The sequence below is a fragment of the Equus quagga genome, chromosome 22 (assembly GCF_021613505.1).
Source record: "Equus quagga isolate Etosha38 chromosome 22, UCLA_HA_Equagga_1.0, whole genome shotgun sequence".
NCBI lineage: Eukaryota > Metazoa > Chordata > Mammalia > Perissodactyla > Equidae > Equus > Equus quagga.
In genome coordinates this window covers 37,178,998-37,197,825 of record NC_060288.1, presented here as the reverse complement: position 1 = coordinate 37,197,825, position 18,828 = coordinate 37,178,998, and the positions used below count along the sequence as shown (strand labels likewise).

Here is an 18,828-nt window from a genome sequence, read left to right as displayed (position 1 = left end):
CCATGTCAACAGCAGCTGGGGGTCACTTGAGAGTTCAGGCCGAGAGCAGCTTTTTGCTCAGCTCAAGCTCTTGATCGGGGAGCCCAGCTCCCCGGGTCATCAGTCAGGCCTCAGCTCCGTTATCAAAGAGATGTGTAGGCCTGGGATACAACGTGGGCCAGGAAGCCCCAACGGGGCTGCTCCTCCAGAAGGTGGGGGCAGCAGAAGTAGCCGCAGCCCTTGGCAGGCAGGACGGCCATTCCTCCTGGAAATGGTCTGCCACGGCCATTCCCGCCCCGGCCGTGGGTTCCTGGCCTCCAGCTGCCTCCGCGTGTGGCTCTCTTGCCTCCATTCACTGCATCCATCTCCAGAACTGCTGGGGAGACGGCAGCCTTCTCCTGAGAGGTGAGTCATGTGGGAAGATGTCTGGTTTACGAGGCAACGTCAGGCTGCAGAAGAGCTTCTGTTTTTATTCTCAGGATTTCTGCCCATCTAGATTTGTGCCCATCCGAAGCAAAAATCTTTTTAAAGATTGGCACCCAAGCTGGCATCTGTTGCCAATCTTCTTTTTTTTCCTCCTTCTTCTCCCCAAACCCCCCAGTACATAGTTGTATATTCTAGTTGTGGGTCCTTCTAGTTGTGGTATGTGGGACGCCGCCTGAGCATGGCCTGACGAGCAGTGCCGTGTCCGCGCCCAGGATCCGAACCAGCGAAACCCTGGGCCACAGAAGCGGAGTGTGAACTTGAGTGTGACTAAACCACTTGGCCACGGGACCAGCCCCCAGAAGCAAATTTGAAAAGTTAAAAAGAAAAAGATGAGACACTGTCTTCCATGTGTGAACACCCCACAGCCGGCTCCCGCCTGCACTCCGGGCAGACACTGATGGGCCTCTAAGCTCTGATAAGAAGCATTTCCAGGAGAGCTGCTCGTGGAACCCAGCCAAGCATTCGGGGGCCCCACCCCGCAGGCCCAACACGCCAACATATGTGGTCCATTTTTCCAAGCGCCATTTGCCTGGTAATTCTCTCTCGTTTCCCTTGAGGATTAAGTTGGCTTTTTGCCCCAGTCCTACATTCAGTAACATGAGGTGTGAAACTTAGAAATGTTTCTGTTTCCTTTTTTTTTTTTTTTTAAATAATTCCACTATTCCACTAACCTGGTGCTAACTGGATATTAAACTGAACCCCAGGTTTAGGCCAAAGAGCAGAGCATGTTTTATTTATTCAGATCGTGGTGCTTTTCTAAACGTTTTTGTGAAGTTCTTGGAGTCTGTCTGAGCCCCTCAGGTCTGCCGTCTTGGAGCACGATTGTATATTGTCATAGTCGATTGGGTTTTGTGTCTCTCCGCCCATCCAGGAGAAGACAAGCACCAGGAGGCCGAGTTCTCACTGCTGAACCCTCAGTGCCTGGAATCATGTTTGGTGTGTAGTAGACATTAAATAACTACTTGTCAATTTTTTTAATGAAAACAATTAAAACAGAATGCATTGCTGAACGAAAAGGATTTTTCTCTCTCTGAACTACCGTAAGATGTTAGTTCTGTTGCTGGCTTGCAGATGGCGTTCCTTCCGTGGATGATTTTTCTGAGTTTAGAGGCATTAGGGAATAAAACCTTCTATGCAATGTTGATAACACCAAGCTCGCTGGAGGCAATCAATGGACACTTGGGGACGCATGAATTGATGAATCGGTCCTTTATGTGGACTTATGGTAGAATTTCTTCATAGTTCATTACAGAATTTGCATCATTTGTTTCTCTAACTCCAGAAGTCAAGGTCAGATTGTTTTTTAATAAAGAATAACATGCAGGGTAGAACACAGTAATGAGAGTCAGCTGGCAAACCAAAACGTTATGAGCAGTTTCTGGAAAACACAGTGAATTGCCGCTCTGGTCCATGTATCATTTCTAACGTGTTCCCTCTCCAGGCCGAGTTACTGGATGATTCATCGTGCAATTTTCACCGCAACCTTTTCCCTCGGTGTGCCCTTTGCCTCCGGCCAGCGAGGGACACAATTTCCTGGAGATTACAGGGGCGGCAGGGAGCCGTCTCCGTTGTGTTAGGAGCTCTCAGTCTTCAGGGTACCGTCGTTATCGGGGCACTCGGAGCAGCTGTATTTCAGTGGGCAAAGCAGGCGTTTACCCATCAGTGTGTGTGTGCTTCATGTCTGGCCCTCACCTGGGACTGGGAGTCTGGTTAGGAAGCTGTGATCCAGTCTCTCTTGCAGAAGGTCGAGGAGTGCCCGAAGCCCCACGGCTCCTCCTGGTGGGGCCACGACAGAGCCCTGGTCTCACCAGGTCCAGGCAGAGCCACCACCCCGACCTCACTTCCCTCATGGCCGCCGGCTCCCTGGCCACGCAAGTCGTTGGTGCTTGGCTAGCTCACACTGGTGGTGCACGTTGGTTGAAGCAGGTTCTGAAAGTCCAGCAGGAGGCCCCTCGTGGGGGTAGCTCTGATTCATCCCCACCGCTGACATCAGCCTCTGACCGGTCACTGTCGCCAGACGCGCACAGAGGCCACTTTGAATGCTGGGCCTGCGGTTCAGGGGGCTGAGGACTGTGTTTTCCTTTCTATTATAGTTGCCTTGAGATTAGGACTGTGTCGTCCGTATTCTAAGTTTGGGGGCCTTCCAACTTGCTCGTGGAACTTTAGGGAGAAGTAGACAGTGTTTAGGTCGTATCCAGTTGAGCATGAGCATCAGTAAGTGTAAATGAGACACGTCGTGTGTTGTTTTCACCCTTCTAAGTAGCATTTGCCTTATCACTTATGAATTTTTTCGTGGGAGATCACATTCTTTTCCTTGAATAAAGACAAGTAGCAATTCTAGACATGTTATTGTCTTATGTGGGTCGACAACCATACACTCCCGATTTGCCATATGCAGACGTGAAAGTCAGTGATTTTGTCAGAGAACAAAACACCACCTAAGAATGACTCCCTCCCCCCCAAATTTTGATAGTAAAGATATAATTCCAGGACAACTTGAATATACGTAAACTTCACTCACAATTACGTGTCCCAAGTGAAACGAAGCACACACACACGTATGGATTATGAAGACACTGGACAAGTGCCATCTGCCGTACAGTTTGAACTTCTCCAAGTTGATCAGAGTCATCTAGCTGCATCTCTGTTATTGTTCTGTCAACTTTCCCACTGAAAAAAATCTTTCTTTTCAAAAAAAGTTTTTCATCTCAGTCTAAAGCTTCCCGTTCTCAAAGACTCGGGACATAATCATGTTCTACTGAACAGTTCGTTCGGGAGGGAACCACACTGTGCTGCTGATGCGATTGTCTTGTTTCATCTTGTTATCCGATCATCATAAGGTTTGGCCCGGGCCATCACCGTTAGTGAAATCCGTGGAGGATTATCATTTTGTTTACTTCCTGGCCCTTTGAGCTTCAGAAGTCCATACTTAGAAACTTATGTGACCCACGTCATTAAAAGTGGGTTCCTTCTCAGTTATTCTTCAGAAAATCCAAGTTCTTATTGTGTAATTTGATTTTTAAGTATTTAAAATGAAAACGGAAAGTGTCTCAAACAGTGAAACAGCTGTCATCACTTTATTTTACCATCTACAAGAAGTTAAATGCTGGTTAGACGATGATTCCTTGCTAATTAACACATTGGAAATGCGTGTCTTTGCCCCAGAACTTGGGTGGCCGCAGGGTTTTTTTGTAACATTGGGGAGACCATTGTGTGCACGCCCGTGGGATGTCATTTCTCTGTTGTGTTTGATTTGCATTCGGGTCTGGAGACTAACATCAATTAAAACGTCAAAATAGCTTTAATCTTTTACGTTGAGTCTTTTGCCTTCAAAGTTTGCCTTCTCCAATATCTAGACTCTCATTTAGACATTCGTGGCTTGATTACTGTAATTGCTTTTATGCTGTATCTTTGAAGTTCTAATTAAGAGAGTGCAATGAATTTAAGTGTGGCTGTTAGGGCCATGCTTGCCGATTGAAATATATTTTATCTTGATTACGCATTTGTGCTTTATACAATATCATGCTAATTTCTAAATTTCCTTTTTGGCTTGCAAATGACTTCCAAGGGTTGAATTCAGAAATGGTGTCCAGAATTCCAGGTGTACATGGATAATTTAAAGTAATGATGTGTTCACACTTGAGATTACTCAGTCATATAAAAGTGTAGACTGGGCAACAGTTTATTTCATCTCTTTCAGGTTAGCTTAACTCAAACAAAATGTGTTTCTCCAAATTCTCTTTCAATAGCTTTGCTAACCCAACACCTTGAAGACCCAAAGCAAAGCCCTTGTGATCAATTTCATTTGCTCGATGTCTATTGAGCAGACAGGTAGATACGTCCTGGTATTGACTTTGCATGGCAAAAAATGTTCCAGACCAGCACTGTGCGGTGACGACAAGGATCTGTGACTGTGCTGTCCAGTTCAGCAGCCATCCACCGTGTGTGACTGTCCAGCAGTGGACATGGGGCTAGTGTTACGGAGGAACTGATTTTTTACTGGATATTTTAGAAGTTTCAGTCATTTAAACTTGGCTAGTAGTTATGCTATTGGACAAGCAGTCTAGAACATAACCTTTCTCATACCATTAAGAGAAATCTGCGAGTTTTTAGGCCCAGTTTTAGTGCAATAAAGCTTCCATCCTTCCCTTTGCTCTGCCAGCAGTATTAGCAGCTGCAACCTCCTCCCGTCTTCCTGCCCGATAGTCATTTGGACTCAGGTCTTTGAGCAATTTCTTCAGAAAGGGCTTCCAAATGAGATTAACTCAACCCCAAATATATCTGAAAAAGTCATTGTTACATGTCTCTTCCTCGCCTCATTTATTTAGCTCTAGCAGAGAAGAGTTAATCCACCTGAGCAAAATTTCCTCTCAGCATCACTACTTCTGGCTTAATACAATTTTTATAGAAATCTTGCTAGAGTGTATTATATGCATGGCTCCTTCCATCTTTTAAATAGCGTAATTAACCTTTTCTCCATGGAACAGAGGCTTACGTTGGTGTCGCTGTTCTCACGAGAGAAGGCACTTTATGGATCAGCTTCTTTCCGTCACCCCCCTTATTTTCGGGGTGACTGTCACCAACTTATCTAATCTCTGAGACATAAGCAAAATCCAGACTAACTCAGTAATTGGATTCAAAAGCATAGGTATATTTTAACCTTTCTCCCTATAATTTTGAAGCCACTTGAAAAACCACCAGGGATTTTCATGGTACTAGACACGTGGTAAAAGAAATCAGTGATGGGCTTTTAAAACCAGAAGGATATTCCTGCTTGGACTCAATTTAAAAAAAATAGAGTATTCAGGTCTTCAGACACCTTAAGATATTAAGTAATCATTTCATTGTTTTTATTTCAAAGTTCATATTTGATCATTTGTATGTAAATAACTCATGATTATTTAGAAATCTCTCTGTTGATTCATCTGCTTTTTGAAGATGTACCTACTTCAATAGAATTATGTTGCTGAATGAAATTTAAATTTTTCAATTGTATTTTAATGTTTGCCTGACATGCATATAGAAAATGAGAAAGAACACAGCCTGTGACTAATAATGATTAGCTCTGATAAGTGGATTCTAACTGTGTATTCACATACACAGAATTAAGACAATTATTATCGCCCAAGCTATCCAACTGAATAATTGAATGTTTTTGTTGAATGTGTAAAATAATTTCTTTAACTGTTTATTTTAATTCATGGCAGCAAATTAACACAATTGAATGATCGTTTTAATTCTTTATTATATTTCCAGCTTCTAATTCTAGCCATAATGAGTCATTTGGGAATGTAGAATTCTGTCCCACAAGATGGGAAATTATTCTACTTATCTAAAATATTTTATGTACCATAACATCAAGACTGACAACTGAGTCTTAATTTTTAAATTATAAAATTCAAAAATGTTCAATTACCCAGGAAGATAAACGTGATTTAGTGTTCTGCTATAAACAGCCCCGTTCAGAAACCCATAAGGATTCATGTAGTTTGCATAGAGGACCCCGGGGGGAGTGGCCAAAGGCGCATTCCAAATATGTGTTAGATGCTCTCCCGCGTCTTCAGATACAAGCCCATTTTGCCTTCTACACTGACAAGAAAAAACAAGTCTGGTATCACGGTGCCTAGAAGTTTTTACCTGAATTTCTAAATCTGTTTCTTTCTTTAGCTTGTTTCCAATGTGTTGTTATAGAACATTAGGTATCAGTTATTTATCTCTGTTAAATCTGTGTTAGATTTTCCATGAGGCCATTACAAAGGGAACCAAATGGAAAAGTGATAAACATTTTCAGGGCTGACAGTGTCCCGCCAAGGCACATATTTCCCACCATTGAGCTGTCGGTGGGTTGGATCCTATGGCTGGGAAATCCTCCAATGTTTCACCAGAGCTTTCCCTGGCCCCTCAGCTAAACATCCCAGTGTCTTTGAGAGCATCCGAAGGTCTGAGAGGACATCATGGGAGGCGTTTCCCTCCAGCAGGTGGCAGACACACAGAGCAGGCGTCACAGCACCGCGGCTTCTGCTGTAAGGTGCTCAGAGCAGTTCTTGCACAGCCTCTGCAGAACACGGGAGAAAATTGCCCAAGCCATTTCTCCTTCATAGGATGGGGGAAGATTAAACACAATGATCCATGTCAAAATAACACAGTGATTGGCACTTGGTGTTCATCCAATGTAGCTATTTCCAAGAAGACTTTGTATAAATAGAAATCCTTTCCATATTTGTTGAAGAATTTTTTGCCTGTTCAGTTCAAGCACCAAGAGAACGCTACCAGCCTGAGCTCGCTAGGCCTGGCACCTGCTGTCACAGCTGTGTGACCGCTGGCCATGTTAATAGAGTGACAACGTCTCCTCTGCTTCCTCTTCTGTATGCAGACGGCTAGTCAGTGCTGAGAAGGGAGAGCAGCTTAACATCACCGTTATTCAGCTAAAAAAGAGCACAAAAACTTCCCATGCAAAGTTTTATTATTCAGGATGCAAAACCTGTGTGCTCTGCCAGAATGCTCGTTGGCCGGAGGGAAGAAATACTCCCTATGACGATGCTTCTACAGTACCACAAAGTAGAGATGCCGATGCTTTGAAAATCACTGGGTCCCACACGAGCTTTCTGTAAACCAGGGACTATGTCATTAGGAGAGTAAGCAAATATTAGAAGGCCTTTTTCCTCAAAATAATTTTCATTAGTTTCTATCATTTCAGGAATTGAGAGATAATTACAATTAATTTCCTCTTCTTGGTCTTAAGCCCATGAGTTAACAGTCTCTTCAAACAATTTGGATCATTGAGTAACAATACAATCTAAAATTTCTTCTCCAACCAAATGTATTTTGGTTTCCTTTTTTTTTAGAAAACCTGGAACTGATATAATTCAGAGGAAATCCTTGCTAAAGCAATAAATGATTCTCCCATTTAACTTTGCATTAGGCAAGGATCCCAATGTGCTTCTGTGCCCGGGTGAGGAAGCTGTCTCTTAAAAGGGAATAAAGTCAGATCAGGCCATGATAAATAAGACTGAGCTACATACTGGTCAGAGAAGGAACAAAGAATTGCTGTCGTCAACACTGGACGGGAGTCTGAATCCCAGCCCTGCCACTGGTTTGCTGGCTGACCTCAGGAAAATGTGTAAACCCATTTGAACCTCCATATTCTCATCTGGGAAGTGGAAACACAAACACCATCTGCCTGGCAATGTTCTGAAGCTTACATGAGGAATGAAGTATAGAGCATTCAGCATGGTGCCTGGTACAGAGCAGACACTCACCCAGTTGTGGCTGTGTGTGTGTGTGTGTGTGTGTATGCGTGTGCGTGCTTGCTCACGCATGCACTCTTGGGAGAATTTCTTTCTCATAACTGTATCTTATAAATATACATATGGTAACTTAGTAACAATCTCCAAAGAAATGAAGGGTGGTGCCAAGTTTATGGTTGCTGTTGGTGTTTATTCTCTCTATTTGTTGAGAGTGGATATGGCGAGTGGTTTTAAATACCCGGCATTGTAACAGAAACCCTTTCTGAGCACTGGCATCTGCCTGCCCCTTCGTGTGCTTTATTCCTGATTCTCGAGACAACAGATAAGGTGGTATCATGAGTGTTTCCGTTTACAGATGAGCAAACTGAGGCTAAGAGAAGATAATTTCTCCAGGGTCACACAATTACGTCATTTTAAGTCTAAAACAAGGAAAATTTAGTTTAGCTCTAACAGAACCAGAGAGGAGAAGTGTGAAATTTCCCTTTCTAAAGATTTTGGTGGAAGGGATCTGTGAGCATCCTTGTCTGTGAGTCCTAAGAGGCTGTAATTTCAGGTCAACTGCAGTGAGTTTAAGAGATCGAACAGTCGGCGTCGTGTTCAAGAAGTTGAACAAGTGCGCCGACAGGTCAAGATATGAGAGCACTGAAATGAAACAAAGCGAGAGCTCGAACATTAAAGCAGACTGTCCGTTTGAGGGGAGAGAGCAGTAGAAGGGTCATGTGACATTTCCCCCAGGAAGTAAATAAACTGAAGAAAACTCTATGACACTTATAAGGAAAAGACATAGTAGCCTGCATCCCCAAAAAACTAGTATAACTAGTCAATTTAGCCCTCCAATGAGAGTCTCTGGACCAGGGGCGAAAAATCAAATTAAACTTTAGAGTCTCTTTTAAGTGAAAGAAGAGTCTTTTTATCAGTAAGTACTGACCTACTGACTCTAGACCCCTCTTCTACTCAGTACTGTATCTCTGGTTCAAGCACCGTGAGTCCATGCACACTTGCATCCAAACGTGGAACGGACAAGCTCTGTCTTCTGCTGGGACTCCCCACTCATCCTTTCCCACAGGGCCAGCTGGGTCCATCCTCCAAGACTCACCCCAAGGCCATCTCCTCTGGGACGCCTCCCTTTGACTCTTGGGTCATTCTCTTCTCAGGATTTTCCTAGAATCCAATGCATATTCGGTTCCTTTGCCCATCTCTTCAATTAGATTGTGAGCACACTGGAGCCAGTGTCTTAGGCTCTAGATACATGAGCACTGAAACCAGTGAATTTTATAGTATTATAGCAACAGATGATGCCTGAAGGTCAAGTGACATTGGTCCCACATGAAAGAAGCTGTAAGGTCTCTTCAGTCTCCTTCAGCTGCAGCTTTTGGAACGTCCATAGCAACAGCATCCATAGCAACACCTCACGTCGGACTGTGTATCTTTATAAAATCTCCATCAATGACTTGACAGTGAAAATTAATGATTATATGGGTTCAATGCCAGTAAGCAGTTGAATTTTTTAAGCAGTAGAAAAAAACATGCATTTGCATGTACTTTCTAAACTGTTTATTAGGAGAATAGAGTAGCCTAAATAAAGACTCCAACATCTGTGCTTTGCTGACATGGGGAAGAACATTACTCTTCCAGAAAAGTTCTAACTATAACTTTTACCAATTAAGCCAATCAGTAATAGTCTCTCTGATCTGCTATGAAATTGGTTCCACCAACATTGTACCACCCATGCCGCTCTGGACAAATGACGCAGCAAATGCGTCAGAGCATGTTTCCACTTAGTGGTCCCAAGGAACCTGGCACGTGCACACAGGTTTAAAAACAGCATAACCTCTTTGTCTTGTCACCCAGGAAAAGCGCCTGTGTTTCACCCTCCCTGGCTTGAGTAAAGTCAATTCTAGAAATGATGGCCCCTTTTTAATTAATTTGTTAAGAAATTATGTTGCCCAACTACATTTTTACAAGGAAATCAATTTACAAATTCATATTATCATGCTGTCGCGAACACATTATAAGGTGAGAAGATGTGATATTAGATTTCCTGTGATCATGGAGATAAATCATAACACTCTGTATTTTTTTTATTTATAAGATATCCACACAGGGAGGAAGTTTTAATTGTTTTGTCAAATTTTCCGACTCTTTAAATTGTACTGGATCCGTTTGGTAAGATTTCTCATTTTGAACAGGAGTGAAGGGAAACTTTTAAGAATAACCATGACCTAGTTAGCGAGCCAAACCAGGATGGCTTTGCTGCGTGGGTTTGCTTTGATTTCCTGTGGGATCTTTCTGCCGTATGTGCCCGTGAGGCGGCGTCACAGTGCCTGTGCGGGTGGCATCATCATGGGTGAGAAGAGCACAGCTGGGAACATCGGCCTGTCTGGCATGTTTATTGTAACCTTTTTACTCATCTCAACACTGTGAAGAGAAACAGAACTATGCTAAGATAGGCATAGCTTCCTCATCTATGTTCCTGTATTTCCGTTGCCCTGCATCGTCACTCCCACTGTTGCTGGGACATGAAATTTCTTCAGAACCAATATTTCTGCTTAAGAGAACCAAAGCAGAGTTCACTCTGTGGTGCAAGGTTTTATCAAGAGCGCCTAGACACAGTTATTCTGCAGAGCATGGTGGGTGGCTGGGCTTCCTTTCTGCTGGATCCGTAGACTCTGGAGACAGGCTCTTAAAGGATAAAGATTCTTCTTTCAGTAAACGAACCACATCGATGGGTTACCATGAAAACGACCACCTGGTTTCCATCCTACTGAGCTTCCTTCCCACTTTACCTGCCGCTTCTCCTATTCCTGTGTGTATGTAGCCCTTAACACCCTCGAGAGGGCAACACTATGAAATACTACTGAGAAACCCTTGGTAAAAAGCAGAATGTAAGCGGGCCACGACTGTGAAGGGCAGGCGAATGCACTCTAACCAGTAATCCTGATACCAGGTTGCGGAGAAGAGGGAATCGTCAAAGCTGATGGCCAAACAGAAGGACAGTTATTACGGGATGGCCTGCCCACACATGTCCCTTCATCGCACAGAGGAGCAAATGAGTCCCACCCAGAAAGATGAAATGATTTGCCTACCTTGGCTTTCTCACTCTCGGCACTACTGACAGTTCTGAGCTGGGTAATTTTTCGTGGTGAGGACCGACTGTGCCCCAGAGGATGCTGAGCAGCATCTCTGGCCCCAACCCACTAGATGCCAGTAGTACCACCCACCCCAGGTGTGACAGCCGAGAATGTCCCCAGACATGGCCAACGGTCCCCTGGGAGAGAGAGGAGACAGGATCACCCAGCTGAGCACCACTGGCTGATCCAGGGGACCTAATGGGAGGACCTGAGAGGGAGCTTGGCGGGGGAGCCGGGACTGTAGGTTTGTGATGGAGAGGTGAAGAGGCTGACGACACGTGGGAAGAAGGTTTAAAATCCACTAGAGCAAAGGGTCTGGCCGTCTCTGAAGTTTAGCGAGAGTGAAGGCATGGGAGTGAGAGAGGACGAGAGGAAGAGGTGGGGGCAGGAGAGCGCAGCACGGCAGGAGGAGCATCTTCCGGAGGACTGAGGTTTGGAGGGGAATGCATCTGTGATTTTCTGAAATCAGACAGAGACAAAGGTCTTTCTTAAACCAGCCAAAATATTTTAGCCACTTTGACACCAAGGCGCGGGGGGCAGGTCATGGATAAGGCTGTTCAAGCCACCCTGGCGAAGGCAGGAATTCAGGGAGAAAGGAGCTGGAGTTCTGATGATGGTGGGGAAGAGAAGGATGGGAGAGGCGTTCGGGGAGAGAAGGACCATGCCCGGGGCAGGACCGCCTATTCCTGCTGGCAACAGGCTGCCTCCGTCAAGGGGACTTCACACCTACGTCTAAGACGTCAACCAGTATGTGTCAGAGGTTGGGAAACTCTGAATCTCCTGGGACAATGCCCTGAATATAGTCAGTGTTCAGTAATTTTCCTTTAGAGGTTGATCAACACTGGAAAAAAATGTCCTTAAAATAAAAAGAGAGGATTATAGATGTTCCTCTGGTGTAGACAGAGCTCCGAGCCCACTTTTCTAACAGCCGTCTTCCTCCATCTGTTTTCTCCCTCGGAGTCTCTTTCCAATGCTTTCTTCTAAAACATGTCATAAATTTTCATGTGCAATTTTTATGCCTTAAAACTCAGATCGCCCTGACGTGACGAACTCATTTGTTGTTATTTGCTGATGTTTATTTGCGATGACATTTGAGGTTTTATTTTTTAGGAAAGTCCATTCGCACAGATTAAAGATGATTGGAGAGGGTAAGCCATAGGAAGTACGTTGAAACCCCCAGGAACAGAACAGCAGAAATGATGTATTTCCACAAACAGCAGCAGGATGGTGATTCCTGGGCACAATTTCTGAAAGTTCTTAAAGGAAACTGTTGCTCAGTCTCTGCTCACAGATGATGCTGAGGCCCCTCCTGGAGAAGCTCGTGCGCATGTCTGGTCACGGAGCACGGCAACAGCCCTCACACGTCTGCGCACCGTGCCGGCGCGTCTGCTTTGCACGGTGGTGAAGGACGCCCAGGTTCACTGTCAGAAGCACTTGTCGGTTCTTCCTCTCCAGATAAAGGAAAATAGTCACCAGAAATGGGAAACCCATTCATGTCAACACAGAGTACCAGGAGTCGTTCATCCTTGCTGTAAAAATAAGTAACACTCAGAGCCTGGCAAATATATCTAAGGAATTTTGGGGAGCTTCTAAGAAGTATTTAACATAATTTCATGTCCCAGTGCATTCATTTTTCTTGGGTGGATTTACTATATGACCAGAGTGTGTGGAACTCGAGTGTGTCCTGCGGGGTTAGGAGGAGGTGAAGTGGCCTGAAGGTGAAGGAGCCCTGGGCAGGGACAGAACTGGAGTCTTATTGTCCCTTCTCAGTTGACTTCTACGGTGTAGACACAGTAATGCACACCCAGTCTTCTGATAACATGTATTTTCTCCAATAGAAGCATTTTTAGAACATACAGGTAAGTGGAAGAGGAGACAATCCCCCATATTGTCCTGAATGATGACCACGACTAACCCTTTTATGTCCTTCAACTCTCTTTTCATACAGGTTTTCTTTACAAATATATTCCACTTTCGCTGTTATAAATACATCCGTGTAGACTCTCTCTGAGCAGACAGCGCTTCCCCCGTATTTTGCGTTGTTTTCTTAGGCTGGACGTCAGGCATAGACTTGCTTGACCGTCATAGGGAATGAACACGTGGACGATGTAGGCCAGATTTCCACGTGGGAGGAGGGGAAATAAGCCTTGGTTGACTTGGCACATTTGTTTTCCTTGCAGCTGTCTCCTATACTAATTATAAAAAAACACCGCCCCCCGTGCCCCCTCGGACCACCTCCAAGCCTCTGATTTCGGTGACCGCGCAGAGCAGCACCGAGTCCACCCAGGATGCCTACCAGGACAGCCGCGCCCAGAGGATGTCCCCGTGGCCGCAGGATGGCCGCAGCCTCTACAACTCCACGGACAGCCTGGACAGCAACAAGGCCATGAACCTCGCCCTGGAGACGGCCGCCCAGCGCCTCGCCTCCGAGGGCCAGACCAGCTCCACGCGGACCAGCGACAAGGCCATCCTGGCGTCTAAGGCCGAGGAGTTCCTCAAGAGCCGGCGCTCCTCCATCGGGATCCAGGTACCGCTCTCTGCCGCGCCCTGGCGCTTGCTCCGCCCGGCTCTGCTAATCGCGTACACTGAGCCACAACCCAGCCGCAGCCCTGGGTCCTTCGCGGTAAGCGAGAGGCTCTCGCGGACCGTGAGGCGCCCAGAAGGTCTTCGGTTCCCGTTGTCTGCGCGGCTCAGGTCCCCGGGTCTCCTGCCCGCCCCCACCCCACCCCAGGGCATTTCTAGGGGCCACTGGCTGCTTAGAGAGCGTGGAAGTAGGTCATTTTGATGCTTAGGAAGGATGGTTTTTCTTCAAACCTGATTTTTCAAAAGCTTTTCAGTCTTGCGGGCAAACAGTTGAGTGGGGAGACAAAGGCATTGATAATAAAGTGGAGAAGACAGGCCTGTTTGGTACAAAGGAGGGTATGATGCTCACAGGGACCCAAGTGGGGCCCCCGAAGGTGCTTCTTCACCAACCACGGGGGGCTCTTGGGCGTTGGTTGTAGTCACCAACGCCGCGTCTGTGGTTTCAGACCACCGATCGCTGACCACCTCTGTTGAGGCCCCAGCATCTGCCCAAGATACAGACCTGGCAGCGCCCTTTCTCCCATGCCCTCCCGCCTCCCCTCTGCCCTCTGCCGGCTCCTAACTCCACTCAGCACGTCCACCCCGTGTCCCCAGTTGGGGAAGGGAAACCTCTGAGCTGAGCAACAGGCACCCTTTCCAGCTCCCTCCCCACCCAGGAACCTCACAGGACAGTTGTCCCACCGACACAGCGCACCCTGGTTTATCTGGGTGGCTCCCCCGCAAGATGATGTTGACCTGGCAAGGCAGGGTTCCCGCCAAGTCTTTCCCGAGCACGGTCCACCTCGTGCTTCCTGTCGCTCCTCCGTTCAGCCTGTGTCAGCCGGAAGCCTTAAGAATCAGAAGGCTTCGTTGCTGCCTGGGAGGAGGGCGAGTGGCGCCTGGCTGAGGCCATGCGTGCTTGGTCCTGGTGTGAGCGGGGGAGCACCGTCCTGGGCATCACGGGGCCGCGGGAGAGCAGGTTGGGGAGTCCGCCCGCTTGTCTAGGGCCTCCGCACCAGGTCTCCACACTGTGGCTTCATTGTTTTGTTTAGGATTCTGAATTCCCAGAGCATCAGCCATACCCAAGGTCAGATGTAAGTACCAAACATACTGCAAAGCCAAGCACGCATGAATTTCATTTTACTCCCTTTTCTGGATTCTCCATACAACCGCTCTTGTCACCTCTCTCTGTCCTAGTCTATGTGCCAGGCACTATGCTAGGTGCTCCCACATGTCACAGGGACCCTGCACCCCTGAGGGTGTGTCATTAGCCCCTCTCGGATGAGGACAAAGATGGGGCACAAAACAGGCCAGGAACTTGCTACAGCCAACAGACTCGCTGGGGCCACAGGGCTGGGACGTGGGGCTGCCGGGCCCCTGCGCCTGTCGCTCTGGCTCTGAAGTTACGTGTCCAGACAAGACTCATGAGGTCCCCAAATTAGTGAGGCCAGCTTCCCGTTCCTGGGCCCACGCATCCCCTGGCTTTCTCACCTGCCCCTTCCACAAGCTTTCTCTCAGCTGCCTGCTCGCACCACGGACGGGGGTCGGGATGTCAGCTTCTGAACACGTGGAACTGCTGATTTTACCTGAAAATGGTGGGAACGGGATGCCAGGAACCCATCAAATCAGACACCACGGCTCCCTGCCCCCACCTCCCCCTCAGGATCCCCTGACTCACCCTGTAGCCCATTCTGCTTCTAGCAGCCGGGCCTCTCCCTCTGAGAGAACGTCCATCCACGCCCCCTCCCACTCCGCTGTGTCTGCCTACGCGCAGTTCATGCCAAGCCCCCCTGGAAGCCTCTCCCTACACCGTCCCCAAGCTGCGCGCTCTGTGAAGGCCGAGGCTGCGCCTTCCCCCTCTTGACAACCCAGCACCCAGCACAGGGCCTGGCAGATAGCAAGTTCTCCGTAAGTGTTGGATGCGAGTGAAGTGGGAGAGTCGGTGGGTGAGTGGCTGGTGAAGATAAGTGTGAACGGGGGGATGCACATGTCTAGCGGGTCCAACTGTCTCTTATGACAGTAAAACAATGCACACGTCCATGTGAGCTTGTAACCTCGCAGTTGTCAGATTGACGTGAATTGAAAAGCCAAGAGAAACCGTAGTCACAGAGATGCAAGTATTAGGATAAATAAGAGTCAAAAAGAAATGAGGGGCCGGCCCCACGGCCTAGTGGTGAAGTTCAGTGCTCTCTGCTTCGGTGGCCCCAGTTCGCAGGTTTGGATCCCAGGCGTGGAACTACACCACTTGTCAGCCATGCTCTGGCTGTCACCCTACATACAAAATAAAGGAGATTGGCACAGGTGTTAGCTCAGGGCCAATCTTCCTCAGCAAAAAAAAGAAAAAAAGAAAAAAGAAATGACAGATAGATGAGTGTAGGAGGCCAACTCAAAGAGCAAAGAACAAAGGAACAGTAAGAAATGGCGAGGTGAGCAGATGGAAAGACACTCGTAGATTCCTCCAAGGCGCTAGAACAGCTGAGGTCAATGGCAGTGTTGACAACGCACAAGTAAAAATCATCACGGTGATGAGTGAAAGAGCGAGCTATGGACACGTGGCTGTGACCCTGGCTCTGTGCACGTGCTCGCTCCATCCTCGTGTTAACACTATGTGCCAGTAGGTCTCACATCCAAATTACAGATGGGGAAACTGAGGCTCTGAGGGGTAAGTGACTTGCCTACGGGTCCAAGCCGTACGTGTCAAAGCCGAGGTTGAAGCCAGGAGGGTGGGATTCCCAAGCCCGCCATCCCCACTGCTTCCCAGAGAAGAGAAGGGGTGGGGTGCAGGGCCCCGTGAGCCGGGCGCGTCCTCGTCCCTGAGCCTGTGCGAGAGCAGCAGCCTGTCCCCATTCTGCACACTGAGGGGGTGGCTCTATCCTGCAGCTTGTACAGAAAGCTGGCTGGCACTCTCCACACTCCACCAGCACTTAATGGGATGGGGTCCCGCCTGACCACCGACGCTTCCCGGAACCACGGGAACCGCCGCTGCAGAGGGAGACGGGAGAGCGTCGTCTGAACGCGGACGGGGGAGGGTCTCAGTTTACAACCACGGTTCTCTCCACGGGATGGAGACGGCCTACTGCGTGCACCGTCTGTGACGCTCAGGCCCCACAGGCCACACTGGGTTTGGGGTCTTGACTGCCTCGGCTCCCAGGACGTCACAGGACACCCTCCCACACCTTCCTGCGGGGCCCTTTCTAAGGGCGCCCAGACAGCGGCTGTCTCCTGACCCAGCTTCCCCGGCTGGCCCAACCTCCCTTCTCATCACGATGGTGACCTTTAACTGTTCTCTGTGTGTTCGTTTTTCGTTTTATGTGATGTGTCTGTTATTGCAGAGGTTTCACTTTTCCTGTGTGTGTGTGAAAGTCCACTGGGAACGGCTTGTGTTCCCAGATACTGGCCTCTGGTTAACACTCAGGAATAGCCCCGTCTTTATAATGAGGCAGTTACCACCCTGTGTGTCACCGGGCTGTGGGAGTAAATGGTGGCGACCCTGAATCGGGTCTGTTGCTGTTCCATCAAAGCGTCCTTCATAAGGAACGCTGCTTTACTGTGATGGGAACCCCTCCTGGGCAGCCTGCACCCTCCAGGTTTCCACATGCCTCCCCCACCGGCTCCCACGGCTGCCAACGCAGGAGCGTCTCAGGAAGGCAGAGCATAAGATGAGCTGAGTTTAGAGAGCGAACACTGAGATCAGAGCTCCAGCCGACTATTTCTGGTAATGGCTCCCAGCCTGGGTTTCTTCTCCCAGGTCCCCACCCAGCCTTGACATCCCACACACCTGGCCACATGCAAGATGGGGACCAGCACCTGGGGCCTGCCTCCTTTCCAGCTCACGCCTCTCAACACACACATGCACCACGCACAGATGTGTGCACCCTCTTACACATATGCATGCACTCATGCACAGGTGCACTCACACATGTGCACACTTGCACGTGCGTGCACTCATGTGTGCACACTTGTGTGAATATGTACACACTCTGCATGCTCACGCTGTGAACACGCTCACATATATGTGAGGGCACTCTCGCATGTGTGCTTGTGTGTGCATGCACACGTGTGCACACGCATGCACTCACACATATGCGGTCATTCACGTGCATGCTCTCACGTGTGCATGCACTCACACATTTGCACACCAGCACACACTCATATGTCTGTGCGCACACACGTCTGTGCATGTAAGCACATTCTCACTCTCACACATGCATGCACACTCACACATATGCAGTCATTCACGTGCATGCTCTCACGTGTGCATGCACTCACACATTTGCACACCAGCACACACTCATATGTCTGTGCGCACACACGTCTGTGCATGTAAGCACATTCTCACTCTCACACATGTATGCGCATTCACACATATGCACACTCACACGTGTGCACACTGACTTGCACACACCGAATGCACTAACCTCCTTCTTAAACAGATCACGTTTGGGAACGTGCTCGCTTCCCTTCCCATCACGGCGTCCGGCCCAGCGTAAAGCCCTGTGACGTTGCCCGGGGACGTGATGTGAGGGTTCTGGACTCCGCGGGCCTGGAGACCCTCCTGTGAAGGGCCTCGCTCACTGCAGCGGCTGGGCCGTGTCTGTCCCTCATGCCTCAGTGAGCCCCTCACACACAGCGTCTGCTCCTGACAGAGTTCACTCAAACACGGTGTTGTGCTGGTTCATCGTCCTTCTCAATGCCTAGAACACAGCGGCTCTTGTGAAAATGAGCGTGTGCATATATTTCTCAAAACTTTTAACATCCGTTTACTCTTCTAGCCAGAATGTCCTCTTGGGAAAAGATTCCTTTGACTTCCCTCCCACCAGGCAAAATGGAAATTCCTTTCCTTTGTCCTAAATTGGCTGGGTTTTTCCCATATATAAAGCTGTCTACTCCCAGGATTTCTGAAATTGGTAAACACTTAGCTCATCCTGGCTGTGTGTGACTGTATCAGATTCCCCTTGGCCTTCACTGCTGATAATAGAAATACCTTCCTTTTTTTTTTAGAAAGGTTTCATACGACAACCACTGTAAAATCTGTTAAATTCATTGTGTGCCTTCCTCGAATTTAATACCCATATCATTATTCACCTGATGATCTAAGAAGCTGAGGGGACAGGACAGAGCATTGGTATTTGCTGTGGACAAACTTACCTGAACCGGGCTTCACATAGACTTTTACGTCAATCAGACAAGGTGGGCCATCTTCCCTCATTTTTGAGATTAGGAAGAAAGAACTCAACAAAATTTGAAAGACTTACCTGAGAGTCACATGGCCAGCAAGTGGGAGAATCCGGCCGGCTCCGAAAACGATATTTTTCTCATTCACCATAGAAATAAGAGAATTATAGTAGAGAAAATGTGAAGCCTGAAGAAAGGAAGATGAAAACTCTTCTGTTGTGTCTTGGTCGTGTTTGTGAGTCCCTCGT

At 47.8% G+C, this 18,828-nt stretch overlaps 1 protein-coding gene across 1 annotated transcript in view; it reads left to right on the top strand.

Moving 5' to 3' along the window:
• The window catches only part of DLGAP2 (DLG associated protein 2), a 192,625-nt gene that overhangs the window by 152,493 nt on the left and 21,304 nt on the right, over positions 1 to 18,828 (top strand). Inside the window, exons 7-8 of the mRNA XM_046648454.1 lie at positions 13,024 to 13,370; positions 14,458 to 14,499. Of these exons, the coding sequence (XP_046504410.1) occupies positions 13,024 to 13,370; positions 14,458 to 14,499 (389 nt within the window). The remainder of the gene's footprint in view (positions 1 to 13,023; positions 13,371 to 14,457; positions 14,500 to 18,828) is intronic.